At 51.6% G+C, this 18,524-nt stretch overlaps 1 protein-coding gene across 1 annotated transcript in view; it reads left to right on the forward strand.

The window, feature by feature from the left end:
* The window catches only part of PTPRN2 (protein tyrosine phosphatase receptor type N2), a 248,121-nt gene that overhangs the window by 25,791 nt on the left and 203,806 nt on the right, over window positions 1-18,524 (forward strand). The window contains exons 3-4 of the mRNA XM_087821303.1: window positions 12,203-12,305; window positions 14,459-14,621. Of these exons, the coding sequence (XP_087677429.1) occupies window positions 12,203-12,305; window positions 14,459-14,621 (266 nt within the window). The remainder of the gene's footprint in view (window positions 1-12,202; window positions 12,306-14,458; window positions 14,622-18,524) is intronic.

Raw genomic sequence — 18,524 nt, forward strand, 5'->3', positions numbered from 1 at the left:
TTAGAGCGTCAGCCTGCACACTGAAGGGTCGCAGGTTCGATTCCCAGTCAAGGGCATGCACCTGGGTTGCAGATTCGATCCCCGGCTCTAGAACGGGAGGCAACCAATTGATGTCTCTCTCACATCAGTGCTTCTCTCTCTCTCCCTCTCCCCCTTCTGCTCTCTAAAAATCAATGGAAAACTATCCTCGGGTGGGGATTAGCAACAACAAAACGTGGCAGAGCGCCCGCCTGCGCTGATGGGACACGGGCTGTGTCCACGCCTGGGCCCCGTCTGTGAGGCCCTCTGCACAGCCTGCCTCCCTGAGCTCGGCACTGCCCGTAGTCTCTGCTCACGGTCGCCTTTTGCCAGATGTCCCCCTGTGATGGGTGCTGTCCGGAGTCCCCAGGACAAGCTAGCTCTGGGCCCTGCCGTCCTCCCCGGGTGACTTGGGTCTGATGGAATTTCTGCTTTTCCCTGTTCCCTGCCTCCCTCTCTCGCCTAGTTTGAGCAGCCCCCGAGCCTGGCCTCCTCTCCTTCTCTCCGAGGAGCGGGGACTGCTGGGGCGGGAGCTGAAGGCCCCCTGCGTGAGCCCTGGGCTGTTACATGGTGCTCGGTTCAGGGGCAGCGGCTTTGACCATGGCCGGAGCAGCTGCACTGCCCGCGGGTGGCTCCTGGGACACCCAGAGGTGGAAATGCGGCTCTGCTGGAGCAGGCGCGGCCCTCAGGTCCCCGTTCGCGCCGGCTGCAGTGTGGGCGTCCATGGAAACCAGGTGAACTTTGTGCCAGTGTTTCTGAATATCACAAAAAGCCTGTTTGAGGGTAGGTTTCCATCCAGCTGATCGTTTTCTTTCTGAAGTTGGAGGCAGGGGGTTAGGCAGAATGGGCCGGGATGGGGGGTTTCTGCCAGCACCCACCTGAGCCCCTGAAACCCCCGGCTGAGTGAGCAGGGTGGAGGAGAGGACTGTCCACATGGAGGGAGACAGAGGGAGGCAAAGTTTGGGGCCTAGAAACAACTCTTAGGATTCTGAGGGATGTGCCCAGAGCAGATCTTGATGTAAGCAGTACACTGGTCCGACTGAGAGGGCCACGTAGAGAAATCCCCTGGTAGAAGTTACTAGGAGATAATAGGGCCCCCAAACTGGACAGCGTGGAGTTCAGGCGCTGCTCCTGGTGGGGCAGATGGCGCTGCTCCTCTCCAGGGTTCAGGAGACAGAATCCGCCTCGGCCAACGCAGCTTTAGTGTCAACAAACGGATTGAGCTGGGCCTGGGCTGAGTCCAGCTGGTCTTGCTGTTCTGCAAAGTGGTAGAAACAGACACTTTGTATCTGCAAGGATTTTAACCTAAGTGTAGCAGTTTTAACGTCTGTGGGATGCAGTGTCATGGTTGTTTTGCTTTGGGAGTTGCCGGGGGCATTTTATGGCCCTGCTGGGCTTTATTCCAATAGACTCTTTTTAGGCTTCAGAAAAGTCTCATCCATTGGGATTCATGGCTTCCTTAACCGTGATTTATGGATGTACGTATTACTATACATTACCTGCAAATTATTTATAAAGCAGAGTTTTATGTATAAAATCTTATTTCCCCATGGAATTACTTAATAAAATTGGAGCTGTGTGCTGAGAAGGCAGTCTTGCAGGCGCTGATATGAAACTCTTTGTCAAGCCGGCACAGATACGGGACGGCAGCCCGCAACAGCATCCTGGCTTGGGAGTGCTCGGCACTGGTAATTTGCTTTGCTTTGCTGGGTTTTAGAAGGTCTGGTGACTGCGCTGATGTGCACCTCCAGGCCCATGGACTGACAAACAGGCGTCTCGTGTGTCAGGCATATAGCCATTTGCCTTCTCATCCTGCCAGAAACAGGGTACAGGAGAGTCTTGACTGAGCTGCCATGGGGGCGGGTCCCTTGGGTGGAGACACAGGAATGCACAGCGGAAGGACGGCGCAGCGTTACATTTCTGCAGCAATGAATGGAAATTTATTCCCATGAATCCAACAGGCAGCACCTGGGATGGGGCTTTCCCATTCTGGGTGTGAGCGATGGGGGCATGTGGCTAAATCACTCGTCCTTTCACTGTGGACAGCCACGTGCAGGGGTGATGCTTTTGGAGGTCACAGGCCACTGAGGTGGGGCAGCAGGAAGCCCTTCTGTGGGTTGGAAAGGGAAGAGAGAGAGCCGTGGGCTTCCCTGTGGTATCATGTGGCACCGATGTCCTTGGTGACATGGCACCGCTGTGTCTCCTGCAGAGACAGCCCATCCTCCCTGGGGACGACACTGGCCGTGACCTGCTTCGCTCACTCGGTGGGCAGAAGTGATGCTGCACCCGCTCGGGGCTCCATGTCCTTTGCCTTCTGGGACCCTGAGGCCACCGAGCAGCAGGGGCCAGACTGGCCTCCGGGAGGAGAGAACTGACCCTCCCGGCCAGAAGCCAGCTCGAACCTCTGCACACGGGAGAGAGGTCACTGTGGACCCTCCAGCCCCCGAGCCACTGGCTGACCAAGGCCAGAGGTGTGAAGCCAGGAGAGTCAGCAGAACCGCCCACGGCCGACACGGAGCAGTGAGGAGCGCCTTGTTCCCGCAGGTGTGCGTGGGGTCCCCTCGCTGCGCAAGCCTCGTTACCTGTTCTCCGCATCGGAGCTTTCACCTGTCCTCATCTAGGCTCGTCAGAATGTCACTGTCCACGGTTTTGCCTGTTTTTCCTCTGGAAAAATTTCCCACAGACACTTGAAGACCAGTTGAATTGCTAATACTTCCAGAGAGCAAGGTAACTGAGCTTGTCTTTCCTGACAACACAGTGGAGGAGGCAAATTTATGAGTGGTTGGAAATGGCATAAAATGACGCTGAACAACATGCTAAACATCCGTCGATACCAACTTGACATAAAACATCAGGAAGGTGGCTCAGAAAGCACATGTGTTTTGTGTCACATCCAAAAACAGACAAGAGGGCGAAAATCTTAAGACTTTAGTTTGAGATTCATCATAAGAAATAAAATTCTCTTTCCTGTGGCTCTCTTGTCCTCAGTGTGGGTGCATGAGAGTGTGTGTGTAGAAGTCGGAGACAAGGCTCTCGGGCCAACCCAACTCGCAGGTGGTGTGCATGGGTGCATGCGAATGTGTGTGGGTGTACATGTGTGTCAACGTGTGCACATGGGGCTTTTGTTTTCTTTAGTTCGGTCTTACACGGGGTTTTCATTGCAAACACTTAAAACAGAATCAAACAGAAACCCCGTATGGGTTCTCTGGAGAGAGTGGGAAGCCTGGCCCCTGAGGCTGGGCTCCTCCACGGGCAGGCGTGCCCTGTTCGGTGCGGCCCCCTCCACTCCCTGCTGGGTTGCGTCTCTGAGGCACGTGTGTGCTCCTTTCTCAGAGGACAGCTAGGGGGACAGTGAGCCATGTTTTCAGCTTTTGTTTCTAGCAACATGGCCTCGGTTCCAAGACTGAAGTTGGGGGGGGTGTGGCGTGTGTTGGAAGAAGAGCAGACCGAGCGTGTCCGTCGGGAAGCAGAGAGTGTCCTGCTCACGCTTTCCATGGACCCGCCGGCTCCGCAGGCACTGAGTTGAGCCCTTGATTTAGGACTTGACCTGAAAAGCATATTAGGGCATCACTGGCTCCCTCCTATTTTCAGTGGGATCCCTACTTCTCTACCCTTTGAAATAATGTAACTTATTAGGTAAATTTTTATTTCCCTAATTATAGTCGGTGTGGTGGTAAAAATGCCCCTCCCTCCCTTTCCCCGCCCACCTCTGCAGGTTGGCGCCTTGGGCAGCGAGTAGGTAGAACACGGAGGCGGGAGCTGCCTTCTCAGCCCGGCTCTCCAGTCACTCGCTATGTGCCTTTCAGCAAGGTGCTCCTGTCTCTGTCCAGTTTCCTCGCCTGGACAGTCCCTGTTCACCCGTGTGAGGTGTTGGGTGTGATGCCTGATGCTGCTGGTGGGGTGAGAGCAGGTGCAGATCGAGTTTGTGTCCTGAGCGGTGGGGCAGCTCTTCCCACCGACGCCCTTGGCTCATCCTCTGCTTTTTCTTAGAGACATTTCCCGTGACCACGGGCTCCCCCCTCTGCTCCTCCTTCCTGCCCTCATCCACAGCCTCCTCCATCCCCCAGAAGGGAGGCTCTGCTACGCATCAGACATCGTCCCCCAGACAACACGCCCTAAACTTCCTTCCCCCTCAGCCAGGACGAGCTCAGTGTTGGCTTCCGGGGCTGCTCAGCTCCTCTGCCGTCTCCTGAGCACGCATCTCTCCGCGTGTTGCTGGCTGGCCAGTGTCCTGTGCAGTGAGGGGCAGGAGTGATGTTCAGGAGCCTCAGGGATGAGGTCTGGGGTGGACACCCAACAATGTTGCTCCGACCACTCTTTAACCTGTGTCACACGTCCCCGGCTCAGGCCAGCCCTGCAGCGTGGTCCTGGGAGGAGATGGGTTTGGAACATTGGCGCTAGGCCTGCCCCTTCTCATGACCCCTCATGGCCACCCCACCTGAGAGCTCTGCAGGGCAACTGAGGAATAAAGCTGTACCGTTTCGGCCACGATCACTCTCCATGTAAATCCTTTAAAAAGTCAAAAGGAAAAAACAAGTTTTTTATGTAGGTTGTGCTGCTTTGAAGTCAGGTGAATAGGACAATCGGGACCCAGGGTGAACTGTGACGTGGCCACACTTCCAGATCCCGCTCTGGAGTTCACGTACCTGTCGGTCCTCCTGGCGCTGACGGCATGTACGCCAGAGCTGAGGTGAGCTTAGCCGCCGCCTTGCATCCAGGCAGAGACCGGACTCTGAAAGACGTCACCATGGTCAGAGATGAGGGTCCAGGCATCTCTGTCTCAATCCTTTGGGCTGCAGGACAGAATCCCACAGCCTGGGCTGGATCGACAGACCTTCGCTCCACACAGTCCTAGAGGCCAGAGTCCAAGGTCACGGTGCCACAGGTCCATGGCTGGCAAGGACGGGGCTGCTTGTCTTGCAGACCTGGGTGCTCATAGGCGAAGAGAGGTAGCTTTCACAGGGCCCATCCTGGGGCCAACCTCATGGCTTCAGTGAACCCCAATTACCTCTCAAAGCCCCCTCCTCTAACCCCATCCCACGGCACCCAGGCCTTCAGCGTGTGGATTTTGGGGGACGCAGGCATGCCGTCAACACTGCCCTCTCTCCATCTCTCACCTAGAAGAGCCTTTTCCAGGTCACTGGGAGACACCCCCATGCACCTGCACTGACATTCCCACAGTGCCCTTCCCCCATCCTGCAAGTGCTGGCTTTAGTTTAATCTTTGTGGTGTGTTTATAGTTTGCTATGTGGACCCAGACGCTTTGGAGAAACATGTACTTTCAATAAGTCTAATCAGTCAGTCAATCAATCAATCTGCGAACACAGCCGAGCTGGGAATATCCATTTTTAATGAGTATTGATGTCATACAACCTGTGTCGTTACTGGAAGAAAAGGGCCGTCATGCAGAATTTATTGTTGCAGGGGGAAAAGGTATCTCGGAGAATCTGGCCGCTGCCAGCCACGCCCTGATTTGGGCTTGGCCACAACTGGAAATTGTGTGAAAACTACTTTCCAATAAAGTTCTTTCATAGCAGGAGTCAGGTGGGTGCCCAGTAGAGGACAATCATGTTACCAGGTGATGACAATAGGGACCTTGCACTGAGGACCTACTGTGCGCAACCCTGTGCCAGCTGTTTTGTGCTCCATGCTGTCTATCATCCCTGCAGCCTCGTGTCCGTCTGTCTGATTCGTGGGTTTATGAGACTTCTTACCACCATGGATCTGGTGGTGCAGGGTTCCACTCAGAGCCACCTGAGTAAGACCTGTCTGAAAAACTCACTCAGCCAGTTCACTGTTAAGCTGGGACTAGTCCTAGTCTTTATATGGAGATTTAGTTCTGTTTCAAGAGCTCTGCTTGGATGGAAGTTCTCTGATTTGCCTGGGGGCAGGGGGCACAGGCTCTCTTTTGTCCTTGAACCCGAGAGCCTGCCTGAGGTCCTGGATGCTCAGCTGGTGGTTTTCTGTCTCAATGTGAATGAGGTTTAGGCGGTAGTGATGGACCATTGTCCCTTGGTGTTTGGAGCTGCAGGTTCCTGCACTGCAGGATAAAGCCCCCACTGTGAAATAGGATGTGCCTGTCACACACCTCCTCAGGGACCGGCGGGCATTTGCAGAGCCTCCCCAGGGCGTGGGGAAGCCGGGCTTGCTCGCCTCTCGCTGTGAAACACCTGGCGCCTTGTCTCGGCGGCACCCAGAGGTGGGGAGTGCAGCCGTCACTGGATCTTACTCTGTGCGACCGCCCAGGCACTAGGTCACCAGGAGGAGCACGAAGTGCCGCTGCCATCACTCGATGTGTCCTCGAGCTCTGGAAATGAAAGTCAAGCGGAGAACGTGTGGTGGCCGAGCGGGGAGCAGAAGCTGGCAGACAGTCACGTCCCGTGTGGACCCAGCGGCTGTGAAAGGGGAAGAAGCTGACTGCTCATCCTGACAGTGGAGGGAGGCGTGGACAGTGCGCAGCACAGTGCGGGGCCAGGCGCCAGGCGCCAGCTCCACCGGTGGCAGCTGCTCCCGACAAGGAAAAGCTCAGGTGTCAGACGAAGCTGAAGCCGAGGGTTAATCCCGGCCACAGCTCATCACAGCCGTGATCGGAGCGCAGGTCTGAGCATCCTGGCAGTGCCGTGTGTGTGTGTGTGTGTGTATGCGTGAGAGTATGCATGTTATGCATGTGAGAGTGTATGTGTATCTGTGTGTATTCATTGTGTATGTATATGAATGTATCTGTGTGAGTTTATGTGTATGTGTGTGTGGGTGTGCGTGGGTGTGTGTGTGAGTGTGTGTCTCCAACAGAGCAGCCGCTCACTCTCGTCGGGATAGCAAGTTTCTCTGCCTCTTTAAAAAATGTTTTCAAAGACAGTTTACAAACCACACAAGAAGCCAACCTTGCCATTACATAGTCACACTTCATTCTCACTTTGAAAACTGTGTGATAATCTACTTATTGACTTGGCTGTAAATCTCTTATTTATTGCACCTGGTACCAAACAAGTTCACACGCTTTCCCAGAAACCGGCCCCCAGGAGCCGACAGTCCTTCCTTGGAACGTTTGCAGATGCCCTACACACTCTAGTGAAGGAAGACCCCACGGAAGAATGTAGATGTTTTGAGCAGACATCGTCCCAAGGTGATTGCTTTGAAAAGAAAAATATTTACACTGATACATCCCACATGCTGGTGTACTTGTTCTGAAATGCCCAGGGGCCCATTCAGTCATAACACGCACTCTGCGAAGAGCGGAACAGGTGTGGTCACCTGAAAACCAGCTCAGCATCACACGGAGAGTCTTGGACGAGCTCAGACCTTCCTGATGGACACCTGTCGTTTACAGACATCTTGTTCTACACATCTTAAATCTGACCACCAGTGAAATAAAACGGGAGCCTATTTGTCACTGCAGAAGGCAGGCCAGTTGAGTATTTTTATCTGCACTGTTTAGTTTTAAGATGGTGGAACACAAATGGAACATAAGATTCATGTTGACATCCTGGGCAGAGCAAATTCCACCAGTGTTATTAGTCAATGATGAAATACAAGCTTTATTCAACAAAGAAAAATTGAAACAGAGCATACGGTGGCTAAACTTGGTTTCCACCTGGGGGGTGCATGTGTGTACGTGCATGCACTGTGCCCGTGTGCCTGTGTGCGTGTATGAGTGTGTAATTCCACACTTCCCACCACATGGCTCTTTTCCTTTTCTCCCAAGTATGACCAGTTATTAGTGCTTATCAGCCTGCGAATGAATTACCTCTCAAACCACCCCACCGTAGTCTTTGCTCTCCACCCTCGCCGTCTCGGTCGTGACTCTTCTTACAGCTTTACCAGCTGCTCTTCCCTCTCTTGTGTCTTCATTACTCACAGGTCACAAGGAGTAGTGCGCCTGGCTTGCAGTGAAGGCTCAGCAGGCAGACACCACTGCTGTTGCTGCAGTTCCATGGCGCTGTTTTGTGTCATCTTTCTGAGACCCAGTGGGTAGTTCTGTCGCACTCAGTAAGTTTAGGCTGGCCACTGCACACAGGGAAGCCGCCCTTCCCAGGGTGGCACGAGGCCTCCGGTTGGGGGCCGCCCCCTCATCGCGGCCCCTCTGATATGTCTGTCTGCCGTGGGCACCACTCGCGTCCTGGTGGCTACGGGTGCTGACCGACGTTTCACGAGCTCGTTGCCACCTGTGTGTCCCCTTTGGTCAGATGTCTCCTCATGTCTTTTGCTCATTGTGAAACTGGATTTTTTTGTTTACTTCTGAGAGTTTGTTTCAGACACGATCACTGGTTGGCTCTGTGGTTTGAAATGTTTTTTCCCACTTTGTCTTTGCAGCCTTCTTATTGACAGGGACTTCTGCAGAGCAAAACTTAATTTTGACAAGGCCCAGTTTATCGACTTTTATTTTTTGTGGATGGCATTCGGTGCCAAGTCTGAGAACTCTTTGTGTGTGGGTGTGTGATGCAAACGTTTTATTTTATTTATTTTTTTAAATTTATCTTTATTGTTGAGAGTATTACAGGTGTCCCATTCTCCCCCCCAACTGACCCCCCCACCTCGCTCCACCCCCTCCCCAGGCCTTCACCCCGTTACTGTGTGCATGGCTTATGCGTATATGCATGTAACTTCTTTGGTTAATCTCTTCCCTCGCTCCCACCGCCTCCCGGGCCGCCGCCTCCCCTCCTGCGCTGGCTGCGGCTCTCAGCTGTTGATTCTCACCTTGCTCCAGATCTTCAGCAGACAGCTGCTGGTTTCTCACCTGGAGCTTCTGGCCTTAGAGCGTGTGGGACGCTCTTCAACGTTCCTCGCCATTCCTGCTTCTCTGGGCGTTTCCATCATGAATGGGTGTTGGATTCTTGCAAATACTTCTTCTGCATTGATCTGATCACGTAGTTTTTCTTCGTTGGTGTCTCAGTACGGTGTGTGACACTGATTTATTTCAGAATATTGAACCAGCCCCTCATCCCTGGGATAAACTCCAGGATGTGTAATTATTTTCACATATTGCTGGATTTTATGTGCTAATATTTTCTTAAGGATTTTTATGTGTTCATGAGGGGTATTGATCTGTAGGTTTCTTTTCTCTTTTTTGCACTGCTTGTCTTTATCTGCTTTTGGTATCAGGTGAATATTAGCTACTTAAAATTAGGAACTATTTCTTCTTCGGTCTTCTAGAAGGGAGTGTGTAGAGTTCACGTTAATTCTCCCTTAAATGTTTGGTCGAATTCTCCAGTGAAATCATATGGGTCTGGAGATTTCTTCTGGGGGATTTCCCCCAATGCATGGCTTTTATTGCATCTTTAAAATGTCACAAAAAGGTCTGAGGAGTCATTTGGCATTTGTCATTCATCAGCCTGCTGAACTTTCCTTTTTCAGAAACATAGGAATCACTCTAAAACTTTCCAATACTCTTATTTATAACCGTGTGGCTTCCTGAACCAAAGAGCTGAATTTGATACAAGTTCAGTGTCGTTTCCTTTTAAAATCAACTCATCTTTCTGGGCTTGAGATACTGAACAAACAACGCCTGACCTCATCCGAACCCTGTGGACCTATTTTTCACCCAAGAAATTTCTGATTTCAGCAAGCAAACCATTGTCCCGAGTAACGACATTGATGGGGACCGGAGTGTGCACAGCCCTCACCTTGCGAGGGAGCCCGGTGTGACCCTTTGATCATGTTCCATACGTGGCTGCGGATGGTGGGAACCTGGCCAGTTCCTTTCTATTTCCCATCATTTGTCAACCCGGAGCCTCCTCTCTCTCTCTCCAAGGACACTGAGTTCTGCACTGATGTGACTGAAGTTTCTCCCGAGGTGCCTCCAGGCCCCTCCCAATAACTGTTCGTCCCTCCAGAGGGATGTCCACATTTCCTGGGATGTCGACAGTCTGATTGGTGAGAATGGTCTTTATCCCCGCAGTAGATGCACCAAAGAGCTTTCTTGGGGGATGTTTTTAAATATGAATTCATGCCCAGCCACTGTGGGCCAGTGGTTGAGCGCCATCCTGTGCACCTAGAGGTCACTGGTTTAATTCCTGGTCAGGGCACATGCCTGGGTTTTGGGCTCAATCCCCAGTAGAGGTTGTGCAGGAGGCGGCCCGTCAATGTTTCTCTCTCATCAGTGCTCTATCTGTCTTTCCCTTTCCTTTTCTCTCTCCCTAAAACATCAATAAAAATATATTAAATATGAATTCAACTTTCTTAGTAGTTATGGCCTGTTCCGTACTGGGTGGTAGTGGTGGTTTGTGCTTCCAGGGAACAGTCCGTTTTCCTCGGCAGCCGTAGTTATGTGTTTGCCTGTTCTCCATGGCCTGCAGGGTTGGTAACGATCTCTCTGTTTCATTACTGATATTGGTCATTTGTGACTGGTCTCTCTTTTTCTTTGTCAGTCTTGCTAGAGATCTGTCAATTTTACTAATCTTTTCAGAGGACCAGCTTTTTTTGTTTTTAATGACTTTTTTTCCTTCTGATTTCGATGTTATTGCCTTCTGCTGTTCAGTATTGTCTTCCTCTACTTGCTTTGGGTTTACTTTGCCCATCTTTCCTAGCATTTCTTGTTTTCATACCAAGGGCCCAGTTCCTGCCTACTCCCAGGAAAACTTAGAAGTCTGGCCCGGGGTTCAGGGTCCCCCTCACACATCCATTCAGGACCCTTTATCCATTGTCCATCTGTGGTCCAGGAAGGACAGAGCCCTCCTCACAGGCTCCAGAATTGACATAGCTCAGACTTCTGTGCTCCTTAGATTAAAAAATAATAATAAAATTATTTAAATTAAAATTTTTTTCATGGGAAGTTCCACTTGGCTCTTGATTTTTTCTGTTTCCAGATAGATGCCAGTACCCCAGTCCTCCTTTGGGAATGGCGTGGTGAACACTGTGCTTATTTTCAGTGTACATGGTGTTGGGCATTGTGCTAACATTTCAGCTGAGCCTCGTGCCAGGCAGGGACCTATTATAGCCACAAAAACATACATTGCATATGGGATGGATTTTAGTTGCTTTTAGCAAATGGAACAGACTTGCATGCTATTAAGAATGTTTAATCCTGAACCAAGGGTAACGGTGACCGTGGGGCCAGGTCTCCCTGCGGCAGCCCATTCTCTAAATGTTATGTTTCAAACTGAGCACTCAGAACAGATCGCCATGGGAGGCTGGCTGACTGGGTATATTTTCCTATCAGCTTCCACATTGGGTAATGCCGCTGAGCCTTCTGAAAAATGTTAGAGTTGCATTTGAAATAAGTATTCAAGAGAGTTCATGAAGGAGCTTGTATCTCCTCAGCCATGTTTTTATCCTTCCCAGGATGTCTGGTTCTCAGCAAATCTGAGCCTCCTTGCACGCACGCACACAACACGCACACAACACGCACACACATGCATGTGCATACACACATGTACACACACACGCGCGCACACATACATGCACACAGCACAGAGCCATCCCGATTTGTAATGTGTTTTTTTACAGGGCATAAAAATATATCTCTATAATTACATGATATTTAGTGATTAGATAATTATGGATAATTGCACGGGGTAGTTCTCAGTGCTAAAGTGTTACCCTAAGATCTAAAATGTACAAATTGCATAATAATGATTCTGGGGCGTTATTTGGTAATTCTGAGCGTAATTATCATGTGATCCGCGGCGCGTGTAATTAACGTGTAATCACATGGATTTCGCCAGCGTAACCACTGCGCCCTTGTTATAAATAAGGCTCTTTGTCATAACATTTGAGTATAAATATAATGTAATTGGCTCCCAGATACAGTACATTAAGCCCCGTGATAATTGCTTTCACAGTAAGAATACCCCTTATTTCATTCCAAATGCAGGGCTCTGCAGCGGGGTGGGGCCAGAACTTGTCGCCGGGGGCAGTGGCAAGTGGGCAGTTGTGCACGCGGGGTGAAGACTATTTGCCGTGACCAGAACCATCCCATGTAGACAGGTTTGCATCTTTCACAGAGAACAAAATCTCTCTTCTACCGAAATGCTAAGCCTGATTTTTTTCACGTAGCAGAGCCCCCACCACACTCCTTGCCACACTCGTCTCCAGAAGCTGGAGCTTCTATAAGGAGACGACCTCATCAGCAAAGTGCAGGGGCACAGAGCCTGGCTTACCGACCATGCTGGGGACAGGGGCTCCTCGTGACACTGAGAGCTTTGGCTGAACTTCTAAGCTCATACATGGTTTTCTCACCTCCCCACAGGTTTCACATGGCAGGATGACTACACCCAGCATGTGCTGGCCCAGGAGCTGTCACATGTCCCCAGAACCTACCTGCGGCGTCCGGAGGCTGCCCATCTGGCCAGGTGAGTAGACTTGATTCCCCGTTTCCGTGCTGATGACAACAACCAGCAGCCACCAAACCTGTTTTTCTGTTAGTGTAGCACAAAGCACTCCCTGTCTTTCTGGTATAGAGGTTCCAGAAAGTGGGGATGTCTTTGAGGAAGAGGGGTGCTTCCTTTCTCCACTGTGTCCTAGTCCATGGGAAGAAGATGCACAGGTGACCCTCCTGCGAGGTGCCCTTCTCACCCATGGACACTCCCAAGGGTCCTCCCCATTCTCCCCCTAGACCTTTGTAAAAGCCCTGTGTCTCCTGGTTGAGAGCAGAGAAGTCAGGAATGAGAAGTCAGGCTCATTTTCCCATAAGAATTTACATTCACATTAGTACAAAGAGCAGAATCTATCATGAAAGTTCCTGTTCTCCAAACACAGCGATCTACACTGGAATATTTTATTCCAGACTGTCTCGCTTCATCCCCACTGCTCACAGGTAATGACGGAGGTCTCACCCCATCTTGCAGGGGAGGAAGTTGCAACAGAGGTCGAAAACTGAGTCCAAAGACAGACCTCAGAGGGCAAGCAGGGCTCTCGCTGCTGAGCGCTGTGCAGTGTTGTTCAAGTTCAGGAAAAGTGAAAAGGCCCTTCCCTAAAGTCTTGGTTTAGAAAGCCTGCTTTTTATCTGAGAGTCTGTTCTAAATCCACACTTGGGCATTTAAGCACCAGCCGCTTCTCCTTCCCACTCCGTGAAGATTCACTTGTGGGTCCTGCCAACGTCTCCCTCCCACAGGGCATGTCCGGGGCATCTGGACTTGGCACATTTTCCACTGTCTACACCAGCCAGTGCAATAGTCCTTGGCGATTTTCAAACAAGACAGCTGGTGGTTAGGTTTGATTAAGCCTCAAACCAGGGACCCATCAGGAGGCAGAGGGGAGTTGAAGTGCAGTCTTCAGGCTGACCAGAGGAGGCCCCACGTGGAAAGTCGGCAAAGTGCTGATTATGAAAGGAGCGGGGCTGGGAGCTGAGGGGACACAAAGGGCCTAAGAACCTAAGGGTGCCCTTTGTGAAGCTCCTGAGAGCTGGAAGAGGGGACCTAGAGGCCAGCAGGACTCAGTGAAGCAGTAACATCACAGAGAATGGGGACCAGAAGTGTGGGGTCAGGGTGGTTTTGTGTGACAACTAGTGGCCCCAAATGATTAGTGCATGAGGTCAGGGTAACTGAGAACAGGAGTGAGAACAGGCTCACTGGGTCTTCTGGCCAAGATTTTGTTTATGATATGGATTTTTTATTTCTCCAAATTGTGTGAAAGCTTGAAGCATCTCCCATTATTGGGAGCCTGAATGTCAGTGCATACAAGTGGAAAAGAGAGTAAGGGAGACCCGAGCGTAAACCATTTTTAGTCTTTTTGAAGTAAAAAACGTATACTTACAAAGTTTTGACCTACTTCATGCCTAAGGGCAGGGGAACGTCCATCTGTGAGTTAATGCTACAATGTTGCTGAGTTAATGCTACAATGTTGCTCAGCACAGCGATGGACACTCTCACCCCAGTAACTGTTACAAACAAATCGGAAGTGAACACAGGAAGATGAATAAGACTATTTAAAGGCACATTCATGGAGCGGTTCTATCTGTATTGATTAGCAATTAGTGAGAAACAGGGACACTACCAGAAAAGTAAATTGACTTCAGTTAAATTAGACTCTAACAACACAGGACATGAAATTCATCCATTAAAAAATGGTCAGGGAAACAGTAGCCATGATTTGAGATGCAAAGAACTGTGAGTTGTTGATAAGTTATATGCCTATTAAGAATGAGCCGATGTAACTTAAAAAGTCATTAAAATAAAAATAGGACAGTTTAATCAATGGAGATAATGAAACACAAATATGAGGGTTTTGCAAAGGGACAGAACAGCAGGAGTCAGTGACTCAGAAGTGAATCCACAGGTCTGTGGCTCAGCAGCCCGTTGATCGAATGGTGTTACCACTGACAGAGATGTGGGGTGTGAGAGACTTGACCCCGGTCAGGGAGAGCTGCCTGGCCCCACGCCTGGTGCTTGCAGGGCCTCTGAGGCCTCCCACGTGCATTTTCCCTGGTCTAGCAATGACGCCCAGCAGAGAACCCTGTGGCTGACCGACACCCAGCAGCTGGCTCACAGCGCCCTTTTCTTTGCAGAAGCTGGAAGCCGAGTGTCAATGATGAAAGGAGGTATGGTCTGGAGGGCGACCTCATGCTGGCCAAGGCCCTTGAGCCCTACCTGCCGTACCTGGAGGCCCTGTCCAAGGCTGATGCCTCAGATGTGCTCCCCAGGATGAAGCCAGACAGACGGGCAGCTCAGGTGACCTTCACAGCTCACTCCAGGGTCTGGGTTCGGGGAGGATTCTTTTTTTGGGAGAATTTTTTAAATTAATTTTTTTACAAAATGTATTGGGGTGACATTGGTTAATGGGATCGTGTAGGTTTCAAGTGTACATTTGTACGACACATGATCTGTATATTGCGTTGTGTGCTCACCACGCAGTCAGTTGGGATTCTGGGGCTCACACAGGCATGTTTCCTAGCCCTTCGCTGGCGTCTCCCGGTTCTCCTCCTGCTTTAGCATTTTCATCAGGCTGGTGGGCAGTACAGTGAGAGGTGAGGGGCACCTGCAGAGAAGGGTCCCCAGAGTCCTTGTACAGTGACACTCCCCAAGTTGAGCGGTGGCTGCCCACCCTCAATGCTGAGCCCATCTATGCTCCCCACTCACCTCGGGGTGGGGGTCCTCAGGGTGTCTTTATAGGACAGGCCTGGAGCTCTAGAAAGCCCACCATTCACCATGCAGCCAGGACTCCTGAGGGCAGCACAGAGCGTCGGGTCCACATTTGGGGAAAGGATCCAGGACAGCAGTGGACACTCAACTTCAAGGAAGGAGGACAGGGACCCTGGGTTTGGCTGGGATTAGGTGACCCAGGGTGACCAGCTGTCCTGGCTGCCCAGGCCTGCCCAGGAAGAAGCCCTGCAGCCCCACGTCCCAGAAATCTCTCCTTCCCACGCCCCTGCCCTCACCTCACGGGTATCCCGTGTGGGCTCCGGGGTCTGGGCACCCCATGTGCCAGCTCCCGGGTAGAAGTTCACTTTGTGTCGACTAAAACCTGCCCTAGAGACATCTCAGGATGAGAAGCACATTTGAGAACATTTTAAAGAAACAGAAGCACACCCAACTGCAGTGGTATTCTCACTATCATTAATCAACTGTCCTTTAGCAACACAGTGGAATTAGGTCAAAAGTCTGAAACCATCTGCTGGACTCTTAGTAGGGATGCCCCCTCCACCGAGGAGGATCGGAGGAGAGCAGGGGTGCGCAAGAAGCAGGCCAACCCTGTATCGGGGCCTCGGCAGCCGCCGCCCAGGCCGCCCTCCAGCCCTGTCGCCTCGCAGTGCAGCTTCATTTGTCTGGCCCACATGCAGCGGAGAGGCAGCACCTCTCCCATTCTTGTGAATATCGGCAGTTTCCGTGACACAGACGGGAAACTCCCTTTGCTGCCCCCGTGTCCCCTGTCGTGTCTTCATCAGGACCGAAATGAGGCTTCCCGCTTGGCCTCAGCTCCTGCTGTGGGATTTCTCCTGTGATGGAGACATCGCATCACTTCCCTGGGCCTTGGACACAAATGATCAATAAAGACAAACCTGTGTGGGTCCAGAGGGAGTTTTAGTAACCGGGCGGGAGGGGGTTTTTAAAAGTTCCACAGACTCAGAAGAAGTCAGAGTGAAGGGAAGGGAGCTGAAATTTCTCTGGGGAGCAGTGGATCACGTTTCCACATCAGGAGGGTGCCACAGACCCCAGATTCACCATCACTGGCTTCCTGGGCCTCAGAAATAGGGACAGGGCAGCTGAATCCTCCATGGTACTTCTCTTTCAGTTTTGTTTTTTTATGAACTTGGAATGAAAAAGATTAATATTAAAAGTTGCTCCCTGGAGGAGTGGCATGAAGTTCACCTGGAGGGGTGCTAAATGGGTCCCTCCATTCTCTGCCGTGTGCCCTGCTCTTTGCACCCGACATGAGTGGTGCACTAGGGGGTGTTCACTGCAGGAGCCCAGAAGTGCTGTGGTCATGGGCAAGAGCTAGGAGTTATAGCAGGAGCCCTGAGGTGCTGTGGATCAGGCAGTGAACAGCTGCAGGCAGCTACCTGGAAGACAGACATGCTGCTTCTTACAGCAAAAGCCTCAGGCAGGGAAATAATCCAGCTGCAGCTACAGCACTCAACTGGTTATTAGTGGGTGGGCCAGGCTGTGATGAGTTCATCTTCTCTTCACTAGAGGGTCCAGGCTGGCCGTGGTACACTAGGATTCCAGCCCTGGGACCCTTCCCACTGTGGAAAGTGTGTTTCTGGTATCTGTGGGACCTTTCAGCCCTTCAGGAGCTTACAAGGGGCGTGTTGGGAGGGCTGAGCACTTGGGTGTGGGTTCTTTGGCCCTGATGTCACCCCGGGGTTGCTGGGGAGTGTGGGGGAGGGAACAGCATTCTATCCCTGCCCAAAGCCCGGCCTGCTCTCTAATTCAAGCAATGGAATGGGAAGAGGACCGTCACTGGTCCCTTCAGCAGCCACTGGCCACCTTCCCCCAAGTCAGCTTAGGTGGTCGGATGCTCACACCTGGCAGGGTGACCGACAGCGTGTCAGCCAGGACAGTGTGGTTCATGCCTGTTGCCCCATGACAGCCACTGAGGAGCCATCCTGTCCCTCTCAGAAATGTCCATTTGAATGATGAGTTCCCGGGTCACTACAGTCCACCACAGCCATCTCTTCACGGAGGCCGCAAGGATGACTCAGAAAAAGAGCACTTGGGGGCATCTTTGCTCAGGGATTTTTCTCCTGCCTTAAGATGGATGCTTCTCAACACTGAAAAACGCACAAAAACCTAGAACTCTGTATTTTCTGTGTCCAGTGTTGGAGTGGAGAGAGAGCTCTTAGTCACCTCTCAGACAGAGACTTGATAACGTGTGAGAAGCACATAATCAGATGCAGCCACAGCTGCCACGTGGTTCCTGCCGTGTACGCCAGCCAGCAGAACATGGGCCATGTGTTCTGATCCCCCGCCCCGTGGATGACATGTTTCCCTAGGGGACAAAGCTCTGCACATTGCTGCTCTTTAAAGGGGCAGCCAGTTTTCATCACATCATCTTCTAAATCACCCTTTTCTATGTATCTTTCATCAAAAACCTAACTCTTGCATAGTCAGAGAAAGGCTGTGAATTTATTACCCTGAGGGGCTTTCGGGGTTAACAGTCCATGACAGAGCCAGAGGGAGTGAAACCTTGGCCCTCCTGCACCAGCCAGCTCAGGGCCTGGAGCATCCACCAAGCTCTTACTGACCACTTATTGGTGCCATTAGCCCTCCTGTGCTGTTAGTGGTGGAAACCGGCTCCTGTGCGTATCGACCACGGCCATGCAGGTTCAGTCCTGTGGTCACGAGAGAGGACCCTGCGAACCCCCATTTACTCCACACTGTCGAGGAGGGTGAAACCGAAATCCACCACTTGGCAAGGACAGGAATTAACTGAGCCCACAGCTCCTGTGGCACAGCCCAAAGCAGATGCCAGGGGCTGCGTCCAGCGCTGCTCCTTCCTTGCAGATCATGGTGTCTCGTCTAAAATGGGGATCCTGTGTCCACACCATAGGGTTGTTTTCAGGGTCAACATGGACAAGAGCAGGCAAAGCCAAAGCCCAGCCTGGCACAGCCCACGCTTACCCACGGTGCACAGAGAGAGGGACGCAGCTCTGCTTCAGTCCGATCCCTTTGCTTACTGGCCAGGTACGAGGCTGCAGGTGCAGCTTCTGCAGAGGGCAAGGTGCAAGCCAGGAAGTGTCATGAGGAGAAAGGCAGTGCAGAGTCAGTGGGAAGGAGAAACAGTCTCCTCACATCGCCAGTTGTCTCCTTCAAGCAAGTCCCAGCCAGCATAACGCAGCATCTGTGCAGAGGGCCACGGTCTAACATCGTGCCTCATCCGGCACTCCCTGCAAAAGACGTCGGTCCTGGAGTTTAGAACTTAACACCTCTTCAAGCTCATAGATTTAGTGAACTCTGTAAAAATGTATTTGGGGAGTGACTCTCTTCTCTAACTGAAAGCTCTGTATCTCGGCTGCAAAGATAGCACAGCTATCTCGGTCAAACATAGACCAGCGCGAGGCTCCTCCAAATGCAAAAATTTCTTTTGTCCTGGTGACAGCACTGTCAGTACGAGTGACACCTCCAGCCTTCCTC

Source organism: Miniopterus natalensis, chromosome 10 (genome assembly GCF_054644295.1).
Source record: "Miniopterus natalensis isolate mMinNat1 chromosome 10, mMinNat1.hap1, whole genome shotgun sequence".
Lineage (NCBI taxonomy): Eukaryota > Metazoa > Chordata > Mammalia > Chiroptera > Miniopteridae > Miniopterus > Miniopterus natalensis.